At 29.0% G+C, this 12768-nt stretch overlaps 1 protein-coding gene across 1 annotated transcript in view; it reads right to left on the bottom strand.

Annotated features, from left to right (window-relative positions):
- LOC136982418 (serine/arginine-rich splicing factor 12-like) overlaps positions 1-11523 on the bottom strand; it is a 48762-nt gene extending 37239 nt beyond the window's left edge. Inside the window, exon 1 of the mRNA XM_067278910.1 lies at positions 11365-11523. Within this exon, the coding sequence (XP_067135011.1) occupies positions 11365-11429 (65 nt within the window). The 5' untranslated portion in view covers positions 11430-11523. The remainder of the gene's footprint in view (positions 1-11364) is intronic.
- Positions 11524-12768: the final 1245 nt, after the last annotated feature.

Here is a 12768-nt window from a genome sequence, read left to right as displayed (position 1 = left end):
TATATATATATATACATACATATTAATAAAAATGCCTTAATATGTTATGTATTTCTATGTATAAAATAATAACAGATAAACAAAAGAAAATATACAATCTACATCAACACCACACCAGAATCCAATTTTGCATTTTCTCACGCTAGAGGCATTAAGAATCCTTAGACGTTACTTGCTGACAATTGCAAAGATGATGTTTTCAAGGTGTTCATGATCGTTGAAAAAGAAAGTCGAGACAGTTAAGTGCTCAAAACAAACAACACTAAACAAATTTTTCAGTTTTTCATCTACAGAGTAATTGTAAATGGAGGACACAATGTATTGTAAGCCTATACTAGTGTATAATGCACTATTGTATTTTCCTAATTGTAGTTTTGTGGGTTTTTTTTCCAACTTCGCTTTAGTCGTCATATTGAATAACTCAACACATTTCCACTTCCCCTTGGGGTGTCGACTGTATTTGTGCATTTTTAAAATAATTTTTCAGAATGCATGGTAAGCAGTACAAAATAAAAGCTTAGTTATTGCTGTTATAAAAATGCTAAAAATAGCCCATCCCATGGCACTGTCAGGACGCATTTCCATTTCAACTTTTTTTCCCTCTATTTTGTTTTTATTAATCAATCATACAATTGCATTAAACTTATACTTGGATATGTATGTGATGATATGCACTTAAAGCGTTCATTTAATTTAAAAAACTGTTAATACAGTCAAACCTGTTTTTATGCGGTGGATAGGAACCGCATAAAAAAAAAAATAGCATGAAACTTCACGAGTGGCTATAAAAAAAATAGTTTTTGCAACACAATTAAAAAAATATTTTTTTAATGCGGTCAATAGGGACCGCATAAAAAAAGTCTCACATAGAAAATAACTCAAAACCGTACAAAATAGAATTTATTGACAACAGATGTCAGCACTTGACTGCATCGTCTCGTCTATCGTCTGTTTTACATATTTTTGTCCAGGTGATGTTTTGTTGACTTGAAAAATAAATTATTTCATTTTTTGCATATTCATGCAATAATATTACTATAATAAGTTCATTTATGCTATAATAAGTTTATTTAGCTATAATAAGTCAACGTGAGACATGACAAATCGCATGAGACTAGTCGCTAACTATACCACACAAATAAAAAAAATTGCAAAAAAAACCGCACAAAAAGAGACCGCATAAAAACAGGTTTGACTGTATTATCAGTTTTGTGTTGCACAACAAATAAAAAACTAAAATATAAACAAGCTAGCAGATGAGCCTGGCATTGCCTGGGCAAGAAATTGTTTTAAAATCCAACATTTTTTGATTTTGAAACGATTTCTCATTGCTTTTGCTGTATGTGTGATTAACTTACCATATATCTCGATGGATAAGACGACCTTCAGATAAGACGAGGTATAAATTTTCGTCAAAGTTTTATGGTTTTAGCATATATCTGTCCTATAAGACAACCCCCGAAACTTCGAATAAACAAATTTTATTTTCTTGCATCTGGCAGCACTGCCTTGCGATTGTTGCAAATATTCACACTGATTCGGGCATTCGGGTAATGACTGACTATTCACAAAAACATTCTGTGGGCTATTCTATTTTGTGCACATACCCTACTCTCTTCTGATAAATAATTACGGTTTGTCTGTCTTTTTATAATGGTTTTAATTTATATAAATTTCAATCAAATTTTTTTTTTTATATCTGTCGTATAAGACGACTCCGGATTTTGAGGGCCATTTTTTATGACTCAACTATCGTCTTATCCGCCGAGATATATGGTATATCTTTCCATTACATTTGGCAGTTTACTACAGTAAATGTCAATTATTATAATTGTGAATATTACCATTAGTTGTATATTATTATTATTATTATCATAATAATAATTGATAAGTCCTATAACATATAATAGCCAACTGAAAAGTAGATAACAATTATACCATGTCATTCTAATAAAAATGGTCAGAATCAATTTAAATTCATCCAATTACATAAGATGTTTATTCTTAACACATTAAATATTCATTTTAATCCTATCCTCAATACTTTGTTCAGTATCATGATTTAAATTTCAATTCCTAGTTGTTGTTACTTCATTAATTTTATAAGTTTTTCTGTTATTTTCAGGTATTGTTGAAGACTTTTCTTCATTACTGTTTAAAATATGGTGCCACTTAGCTTAATAGAAGAAGCAAATAAGAAATGCAAAAATTTGACCCTCAAAGATAAACTTGAAATTTTAAAGTACTAAACTAGAAGGAAGTCTCGAACACAAATTCATGTTAATAACAACCACATGGCTTTTTTCCACCTTTATTTAGTTGACTCAACTAAATAAAGGTGGAAAAAAGCCATGTGGTTGTTATTAACATGAATTTGTGTTCCAGACTTCTAAGAATAATACAACACGGTTTCACAAAATTCAACAAGTACTAAACTGCCAAAAATGAGGCAACAAAGCTGCCATAGGAATGTAGAATATTTTCCCAGAGCATAAATTTTACATATAAATTTCTTCAGAACTATTGTACACCAGTAGACAAAATAAAACATTTTATGAATCAATTAGTAATAATTACTACATAGTTTGAAATATTCTAATTAAACCATACAAGTGACAAAATAGCTTACCACAATTTAATGCACAATAATAAACTAATAAATTAAAAATTTTTAACTCAGAAAAATGCTTTAATTTAAGCACATCACCATAGAGTAATACATACAAACGTTCAATTATAAACTTGATGTAATACCATTAGAAATAAAATGGATACCATAAGGCATAATGGTAGCCATTAAAAATAGGTTATTCATCCATGGCATCATCACCAATGCCATGGATGAATAACCTATTGTTAGCATGGGGTATTGATGGTTTTTTTAAAATCCAAAAACAAAATGTATGCCAACAATGGTCAAGTAACTTTTTCTGAAAAATTATTTAAGAAAAGATCTATTTTTTTGCAAAAAGGTAATAAATTTGAGTTTTGACTGACTTTTCCTTACTTTTCTCTTTTTAATAAAACCCATTTTATACTATTTGTTTTTTTTAATTTTACAACAAATTTTACAATATTAAAATTTATTTAATGTATGTATATAAAATGATAAAACTTTAGGTATTTAGGTATTTAATCAAGGCAATTAGTTTTTAAGTGCAGTTCATTAATTTTCAAATTTTTCAAATGAGAAACAAACATTTCAGTTAATTCAAACTGATAAAATTTCTTCCATTAAATAGTGTTAAAGAGATTTTGAAATAAAAATGAATTTTCTTTTTAAGATCACAAAAAAAAAACTGAAAAAGGAAATCAATTTTGCTCAGTTTTGGTATTTCAAAAAAATTCAAATCATGATTTGGTAAGCCAGACTAATTCATCCCTCACTTGCCTCTCCATTCATATTATCTGTAAATGCTTAATCTTAAACAAGTTACTTAGATAATGAACATTCCAATTTCACTTTTAAAACAGGCTCTCCCTTTTGGTAAATTTGCCCAATTAATGTCTATAGGCTTAGTCAAGATACTACTCCATGTTACTAAAATTTTTGCAGCTATTGCCATAGTTTTCTATGACAAATTTCTCTGAAATTGCTTTTATTTCTCCTAAACCTAGTTTGCACATTTGGACATGTTTTGTACCTATGCTGCTGTACAGAAAAATTTCATCGCCAGTTCTGTACAAGATTTCAAAAAAAACAAAATAAAAATCATCAGCAGAAAAAGAACAAGAATATAATTTGCAAGAGGAACTAACCTAGAAAAGATAGCAAAACTAAATTACCTCGGATTTCATAATGCTCATTAAAAAAAACCAAAAACAAAAAAATGCATCTGTTAGACACAAGTGTATCATTTAAGAAATTAATAAGCTTTTTAAGTTACCTTATTTTATAAGATACACCAATATTTCAGCTCAGAATATTTAGGATTAGTAGTAATGGTTTTTAGTGTATTTAAGCCATACTGCACCTTCTGCATTCAGCCCCAAAATTTCTTACTGTATTTTGGTTAAAAAAAGTAAAATTAGAATGCACAATTTCATTTATCAGGGAGTTAAGAGAGGAGTTCAAAAGAAGTCATTTACAATTAACATTTGTTCCATCTCAATCCCTTTTTTTCAATAAAAATCATTAAAATTCAACAGGAACATACGCTAATAATAAAAATAGTGTTTTATTAAACAATAACTTTTTATTGAGCTAGACAAATGTACTATATGGTACAAAGGCAGTTTGGGAAATTTATTAGCCTACTACAACTTCACATATAAGATGCATACATATTTTTTGAAACAAAAGTTGTATCTTATATGCCATAAAAATATGGTAACTATTAAATTTATTTTAACATGGTTTAACAGTTTTAAATTACAGTAAAACTTCTCTAACTCAAAGCTCCAAGGGACAGGAAAAACTTCAGAGTTATAGATGATTTGAGTTAGCTAAAGAAAAATAGAGTAAAAAATGCCAATTCTGAATAGATTTGTATTTTTACCTCTCTTGCATTATATAAAGAATCTTTGATAGTTTTTTTAACACCCTGTGTAAGTCCTTTCAGCAAAATGTTCAATGTTACTAATGGAATTGAACAGTTTTGCAGGTACATCTATGTTGTTTGAAAGTTGTAGAGTAAATACTGTTTGAAAATTTCACGAAAATCCAATAATTAAGATCACTTTGGATAAAATAAATATTAAAATTTGACTCAGAGAATTGAAAGTAACATAAATCAGTGTCTGGGGACCATGAAAAACTTCAACTTTGAAAAAATTTGATTTAAGAAATTCAAGTTGAAACATTAAATTCCTATGCTATTCCATTGAACCTATCAAGTGCTTCATTTTCTTTGAGTTAAAAAAAATATTTGAGTTGCAGACGTTTGAGTTAGAGAAGTTTTACTGTATCCGATTCAATAAAACTAGAATTTTTGCTGATGTAATCTAATTGCTTTTACAGCAAGATGTTATAACTTGATTATTTATAAATATTAATTTGTTATAGGTATATGCTAGTCCCAAAGTGATTATAACAAACAGTGACTATTATATATGAAATTCCAATAAGGCAAAGTGAAAGTAAAACAGAAGGGAGGAAAAAAATTTTCACAAATCAAAACATACAAGAATCGTATTTATTAAACAAAATGTAACAAAAAACTTAGTAATTACTAATAAAATGTTTTCTTCAATCTGAAAAAATCTGATGATTTGAACATTTATAGATTATAGAACAACTTCCCATTCCTATTGTAGTATTTTATACAATCGATTAATGATCACTTCTAAAGCATTCTAAAATTAGATTTTGTTAAACTTATTACTGCATAATAAGTTTAAGGAAATATTTTTCAAAAGAAATATTGATAAATATCTTTAACTTTTAATCTATTAAAATAATCTATTTTTAAACAAATTTTTATTTTACAATACTTTACACAATTAATTACTAATACATATTTATGGTTATTTTTAACAGTTATTATTAATAATAACTAGTACAAGTTTTTAATGCTATTAATTTTAGAGTGTTTAAGAATGTTAAATGTTAAATGTTTCAGGCAAAAATAAGTCATATTTTAACCTATATTAGATTTTTTTAATTAAATATTAACACATTTACTGGATTAATATATCAATTATTTAAATTTACATTTACAGAAACTTCAAGATCTGCTATTAGTTAGAACATTCTTAAACTTTAAAATTTTCTTTATATTTTATATTTAATATATCTGACTAAAATTAAAAATAAAATTTTAATTATTTTGGTACTCTGTATATACATTGTATTTACATTTTTAAAATTTTATGATTGCTTCATAATGTGCAACTCAATTTATCCAATCCAGATCTAAATAGTAAAAATCCGGATATTATAATTACTATGTACAGATCATAATGCAATACTATGATGATAAACTTTAAATTATACAATATAGGAACTCTGCATTATATTTGATAAATATTTAAAAGTTTACATTAAAACATCTGTAATAAGTTACTTATAAAATACTGATTCTTAACAAAAGTTTTTGAATTTGTATATATTCAAAAATGTATAAAAATGGATTTTATATCTGTATTTCAAAAAGATATATATAAAATAGTATCACTGTCTCAAAATGCAACTAAAGTAACCATACATATAAAAAAATCGCACATTACTAAAAAATATTAATAGGATCTATGCATAAATGAAATAATACATCATATAAATTACATTAACGCAAAATTAAATGATTAAAATTTTTTTATCAAACATTCAATATGGTCTATTTTAAATTATTATATTCATACTATATAAATAATTATGCTTATAATAATTGAATTTTGAAAATATATATTAAAAATAAAATTGAAAAATCTATAATAATTTATTAATATCTTATTTGCTAAAATGTACGATGAGATTTCTCAAGAACAGCTTTACGTTGACAACATCCAGTTGTTATAACAACAGAGAATAAATTTAATTAAAACTATACACAACTTTGAGATTACTGCTTTGGTATAAAATTCATTTTAAAACACTCAAATTTTTGTCATAATCATTCTCAGCTTTATCTGAATTGCTTAAAATGTAATATTTCTGGAGTTTGTTTATAAATCATAAGAAATTATGTTCCATGTTTTCAATATTAATCATAGATTATCATCAGAACAACAAATCTTTTTTATATGTATAATTATCATTAACTGCTACACACGATATAATCAACTATTCTTTTTAAGTGATCTCTGAGTAGCTTATTTTCTTAAAACATTCTACATTTTTAATTACCATGTAGTTGAACTACATGAAATAACATTTTAATATTTGAGTTTTTGCCAAACAAACTGACTATTTTATCACATTTCTATATCCGTTTACAAAACACCGAGTACCTTTGTGTCCAAAATAGTTTTCAATCAACGAAGAAACATTTTGTCTACTTTCAAGTACTTTAAATATGAAATTGAAGGATTATCATACAAAAGTATTTGTAGGACAAAGATTTTATATGTAACTACTTCATATAATTTTTTTAAAATTATATATAGGAAGACAGTATTTCTATATCTACTAATATTTGCAATATCACTATAATTTATATTTTGTTTCGTTAGTTCTAGTAGTAATCAAAGATTGTGTTTAGTTTATGTCAAAAAAGATTGCATTTGTTCAGCAGTGTTACCAATGTATGTAAAAATCATCACGTAAGGAAATGCCATAAATTTCAAATTACAGCAGAGCCCCAGAAACTCAATATTCCATAAAACTTGTCATGTCATTTAAAAAGAAAAAAAATACAACCTAATTTTTACCCTTATAACTTAATGCTACATCAAGTAAGTTATTCACTGGCAACACTTCAATAATAGCATCAATTCCACATGTTAATAAAGAATATAACCCATTTTTCCAAGGTGCCACTGAAAAATCCTTCTACTGTATTCATTTATGAGAACTATATTTTAGTGCACAATGTTCTGTTCATATAACTAGAAATAAATGGCCAATTACTTTACTTTAATTATTTTTTGTGTAAATATTTGGATTACTAATTCAAATCAAAATTAAAATAATACATAAATATTGCCAAAATTTATATAAACATATTTCTGACTTGCACCTTACCAAAATTTAAACTAGCATATTTCATAGATTTTAAATTTCAGGAATTTTTTTTAATATAATCATACTTAAAATACTTTATTTTTCTTTATAAATACAAAAAAAGCATTCTATATTTTGATAAATATATTAAACATTAATCAAATTAATTGTCATTAATGAATTTTTTAGGGTTTTGTCTTAAAATAATATAGGATAACTAGAAATTCTCCCATCAAGTATGGAATATTTTTTATAAGGAAGCAGAGATTGAGGAATTGAGAAGAGCTTCAAGTCGAGCTTGACATTGTGATACTGTTTCTGCAGCCCTTGACAAAGCCATTCTTACTCAATGTTACTCAAGTCAGACTTCACAGTCTTCAGGGGTCTCAGTTGTTCTTATTCTTTTAGAACCAGAATTTACCTGACCAATTTTACTCTTATACTTTCCCTTAGGCATTTTTTTTGACAAAATAGCAAGTCTTTTTAATTCATGTTGATTACATGTACGTTAGTTAGATGTACAGTACATATTGTACAATAACACTTTCTAAATAATGGACTCATTAGATTGTTACTTCTGATTGGATAATAAAACATCAGGTAGTCATCATGGAAAGATTTTTAAAAGAAATCTGTTATAGAAGTGACACAATGAGGCTATCTTTTTTTAAAGTTTAAATTTAACAAAGTAAGTTTAAAATACACCATTTGTCAAAATATTTAAAAATGCAATTTAAGGTAATTTCCCTCTTGAATCATGAACATCACTGCAATCACCAATCCAAAATCTACAAAATTTATTCTATAGCTAATATTTTGCAAAAATAAATTAGTCCATACTTTCTGCCAGAACATAAAACAAATATAACCAAAATTTCATCTGAATTGGAGAAAAATTGAGGAGTTAAGGAATTCACACATACAGATGACAACTTTTATATTAGTAATGATAATATATAATTCATTTTTTTTTAAATTCCTTCTACCACATGGGCACAGAATGGAGGTCTTTTCATGCCTACAACAAGGTACGATGGTGTGAGGGACAGACAATCCTCCAAAACATTCCTGGGAATTTTCAACAATTTTCATCCAGATTCTATCCCAAATCCCCAGAGAAGTGGCCTGATGTCTTTACTGCCTTGGCTATACAGTTCGCTTAGAGATTTATTATTTGTTTCTCATATTTCACTCTCCATCCTGTATGGCATTAATAATGTTCAACAAGGATTTGGCTAGCTCAGTGAGGGTCATTGTGGGCTAAAATATGACACACACACACACCCTGACATACTGGGATAGATGGCACATGAAAAATTCTGGGAGTTTTGCCCATCCAGATTCAATCCTGGATCTTCAGAATAATAGGCTGATATCTTTACCACCTCAGCTTGTCAGAAGCCAGGAATTTACTTGTGATCTGTATCCAGGAAATGTCCATTACTGTTCTAGATGAGTGGATGACTGACATCCACTCATCTAGAACAGTAATGGGCAACATTTCCTGGATGCAGATTATAATTCCCAGCTTCCAGTAGGCTGCATCTATTTTTTCATATGGAGTTGCAGACTAAGCCTGCTGAGTACCAACATATTTGATAACTTCAATACACTAGGTACTACTGATAAAATAACATGATAATAATATGCAAACTACTGTGGTAACATAGTTTTTCATATTTTTATTGGTCAAGTTCAGTTTAAATGTTTTTCACCATGAATATCAGCTTAATTAGGGTTGCTTAATGGCTTAAGCAAGAAAATTATTCTGCTAAAGTCTTGGGGTCACATAGGGTATACAGGCTGCTAATAACTGTTGTAGAAGTTAACAATTGCAAAATATAAAACCTGAAACTTATATTTTTCAGTGTTTTTTAAATATTTTTTCCAATCTATTTATGGAAGATTCTCATGTTAAACATTATATTTTATACACAGGCAGCCCTTGACTTTTGCACATTTTTAAAAATTCAAAGTTTTAAATATCTTTGTCAATAATGAAAAAAATTTGCTTCCACGCGGAATGCTCATACACTACAAAGTGCAGTAGCTCGCTCTTCGTTCTCGAACACATTACTTCCTACAATAGCGGACTTCTCAGAATCCTAATCACTACTGTGTTGTTCCGAGCAAGAGGTCAAAAGTTTCAGTCTTGCATTAGAGCGTGCGTCAACGTGTTGTGTGTTTTGCCAATTTATTTGTTTATGTTAAATATTTTCATCCTTATAAACTGATAAAAATGAGTGAGAAAAGGAGAAACTGCAGTGTTGATACAAACAAAAAGAAATTAAGGACTCCTAAACTTCATACGATTGATACAAAGATAGAAATAATTAAACATTCTGAAAATGGTGAATCTTTTGCTTCAATCGGACATTTGTATGATGTAAACAGATCTACAATATGTTCAATTTTGAAAAATAAGAGTAAAATTAAGGAATTAAGCATAGTAATATAGGTAACACTACAACAGACCACACAACAGTTATTTTTTGAGGTTGTGTGTCACAGAAAGCTGTGGTTCATTATCACAGAAAGAAAACAAGCACAGTGTTTCAGTACATATCCAACCCAAAGACGTGTTTTCCCAAAGCAGTTTGTTCTGACTGCGTACAGGTGGCACTCAAGTCAGTTCCACTATAGAAAACAGTCATTCAACTGGTTGAAAACATTTGGAAAAGTGAATAAAAAGGCTGCATTTTTAAAGGTTTCTGTATTACGTAAATACAGTTAGAGAAGAGTACTATACATTTAATGTCCATCTGACTGCATAAGATTGAATTTACTATCATCATTAAAGATTACGGTTTTCCAGCAATTTGGTTAATGTTACCTTAGGTGCCAAGATGGCAGCTCATCTCTGAATCCAGCAAGGAAACAGTGGGTTGCACTTTCTAACCTAACCTATTCTAATAAATTACCATAATTATTAGCAACCAAATTATTAGAATAGGTTAGGTTAGGTTAGAACGTGCATCCCACTGTTTCCTTGCTGGAATTGGAGACAAGCCACCATCTTGGCACCTAAGGTAACATTAACCAGTAAGGGTAAACAACCAGAATCTTTATTTACACTTTCCTTTGCAAATTTCAATTGTAGCATTTTATTCTTCTAAGGTTAGGCTTTTTTTCGCTAGCTTTTTCATTTTTTAGCACTCTTCCTACTTTTTGGTCTTACTTTTTTTCCTAAATACTTTTCAATTTCACTAATTTACTATGAGTACTCGGCTTGGGATTTTTAGGACCTTTTCTTATAATCCATCTTTCATCATGCAGTGTAAATGTCTTTGGGCTAAATCTGTGCTTTGATTCAATTCTGTTGTCTTGTATGCTAAATGTTGCAAGTTTGTTAACCATTTCAGCAATCTGTCACATATATTTTTTGTTTTGATGAAAAGAAATATAATTAGTTTTTGCTTTTCAATTATAGTATGAAACCCCATCTGGATGCAAACAGCAAATATAATCATAAATACACAAATATGATGGATCTTGCAGTGTGTAATACTCATAACTTACAAGACTTGTCAGCCTCATTTTAGTATAAATTTGATAAGAAATTCTGGTAATTGTATATTATATTTAATTACAAAGTTAAATAATCAAAATAATAAAGCAAAAAATATCCGTTACGCACACGAAATAGAGCGAAATCTTGGATATCTTTTCTAATAGGCTAATATATTCGAAAAATGAAATTACGCAATTTCAATTGTGATTTAAAAAAAAAGACATTATAAATACGTCACCATTAATATTCTTACCTTGTACCATCTGGTACATTTCGTACAAATAAAGAAGAATTTGGAGGTCTCGAATAACGAGACATTATACATCGAATTTTGCCGTAACTGCAAACAAAGAAAGCTCGAATGCCAAAATGGCGAAAGTGAACTGCACGAGACGACGGTATAGTCTCGTACCCAAAATTAAATAAATAAAATTATTTTAAAATTAAAATTATTACAATAATATAATATTTTAAATTTTTTTAATGTATTGTGACGAATTTAAAACGGAAAGTTTTAATATTATGTTAAGTTCGTGCAATATAACAAAATGAAATGAAAAGAGAATTCATTCGGTTTGCTAAATACGGTTTTATGAATCGATTCAAATCAAATATTCAGAATTGATTATTATAACTAATCGATCTTATTTGTAAAAATTATTTATTATTTTAAAAAATTGAAACTTATAAAATACATAAAAGGGAGAATAACATTCATTCGGAGGGTGAGCTGAAAATATATCGATCAGAATTCAATTTTCCTTCGAAGCAAACTCTTCCTCGCTTAAAATGCTTAAAGTGAAAAATAAACTCGTAAACAGAATAAAATTAAGTAAGACCCAATTACACAAGGCTAATTGCTGATCTTAAAAAAATAGGTTCTAGATTTTGACCACGATCTATTGCTTCTAAAGTATTGACCAACGGCCGGATGGCCGTGCGATCAAGGTGGTAGCCTATCGCTCTGGGGATCCGGGATCAAATCCTGATCGATTGAAAAATTCCCAAAAATTTTTCGACGGTAGTCCGGTTTGAATATGTCGGGATCCGTCTCGCACCACCCGGCCGGCCCATTGTGGGCCTAGTCGAACCCATAATGGGCTTGCTAAAAGAGGTCTTCTTAGTGCCCATCGGGCAGAGTTAAAAAAGTTTCTATATATAAAATAAAATTAATGCATTATACTACACATATAAGACAATATTTTTTATATGTGCAGTATATATTTTCTTAATGTTTTCACAGTGAACGATCAAACACTTCGAAGACGTAAGCGCCAAGAGCGACACCAGCCAATGGGCCGAGGAGGCAAGATGATGTAAATTGATAGAGGATGCGAATTGTATGTAGGCAAAATAAAAACGATTCGTAAAGTTTTAATCATTTACTATGTACCGAAAAAGAAATATCTTAATTAAAACATTTTTTTAACTTACAAGAAGCCTAAGAATATTATTTTATTTAAAACTTATGAGGCGCTAACGCCTACAGTCGCCACCAGTGGGCCTGGAGAGGATGACGTCAGGTTTCGTCAGATCTCCGCGCCTTTTTCGACCTGCCACGAGACAGTTCAGGTGTGTTCGACAAGACCTCAGCTACCTCCGACTAGACAAAGGATTGCAGCGGCTAACGACCGATCAGGGACGACAATTTGAGTCC

This window comes from Centruroides vittatus, unplaced genomic scaffold (genome assembly GCF_030686945.1).
Source record: "Centruroides vittatus isolate TY-2023 unplaced genomic scaffold, ASM3068694v2 contig_1168, whole genome shotgun sequence".
Classification (NCBI taxonomy): domain Eukaryota; kingdom Metazoa; phylum Arthropoda; class Arachnida; order Scorpiones; family Buthidae; genus Centruroides; species Centruroides vittatus.
Note: the sequence above shows the minus strand (reverse complement) of the source record. Positions and strands in the feature narration are given on the sequence as shown.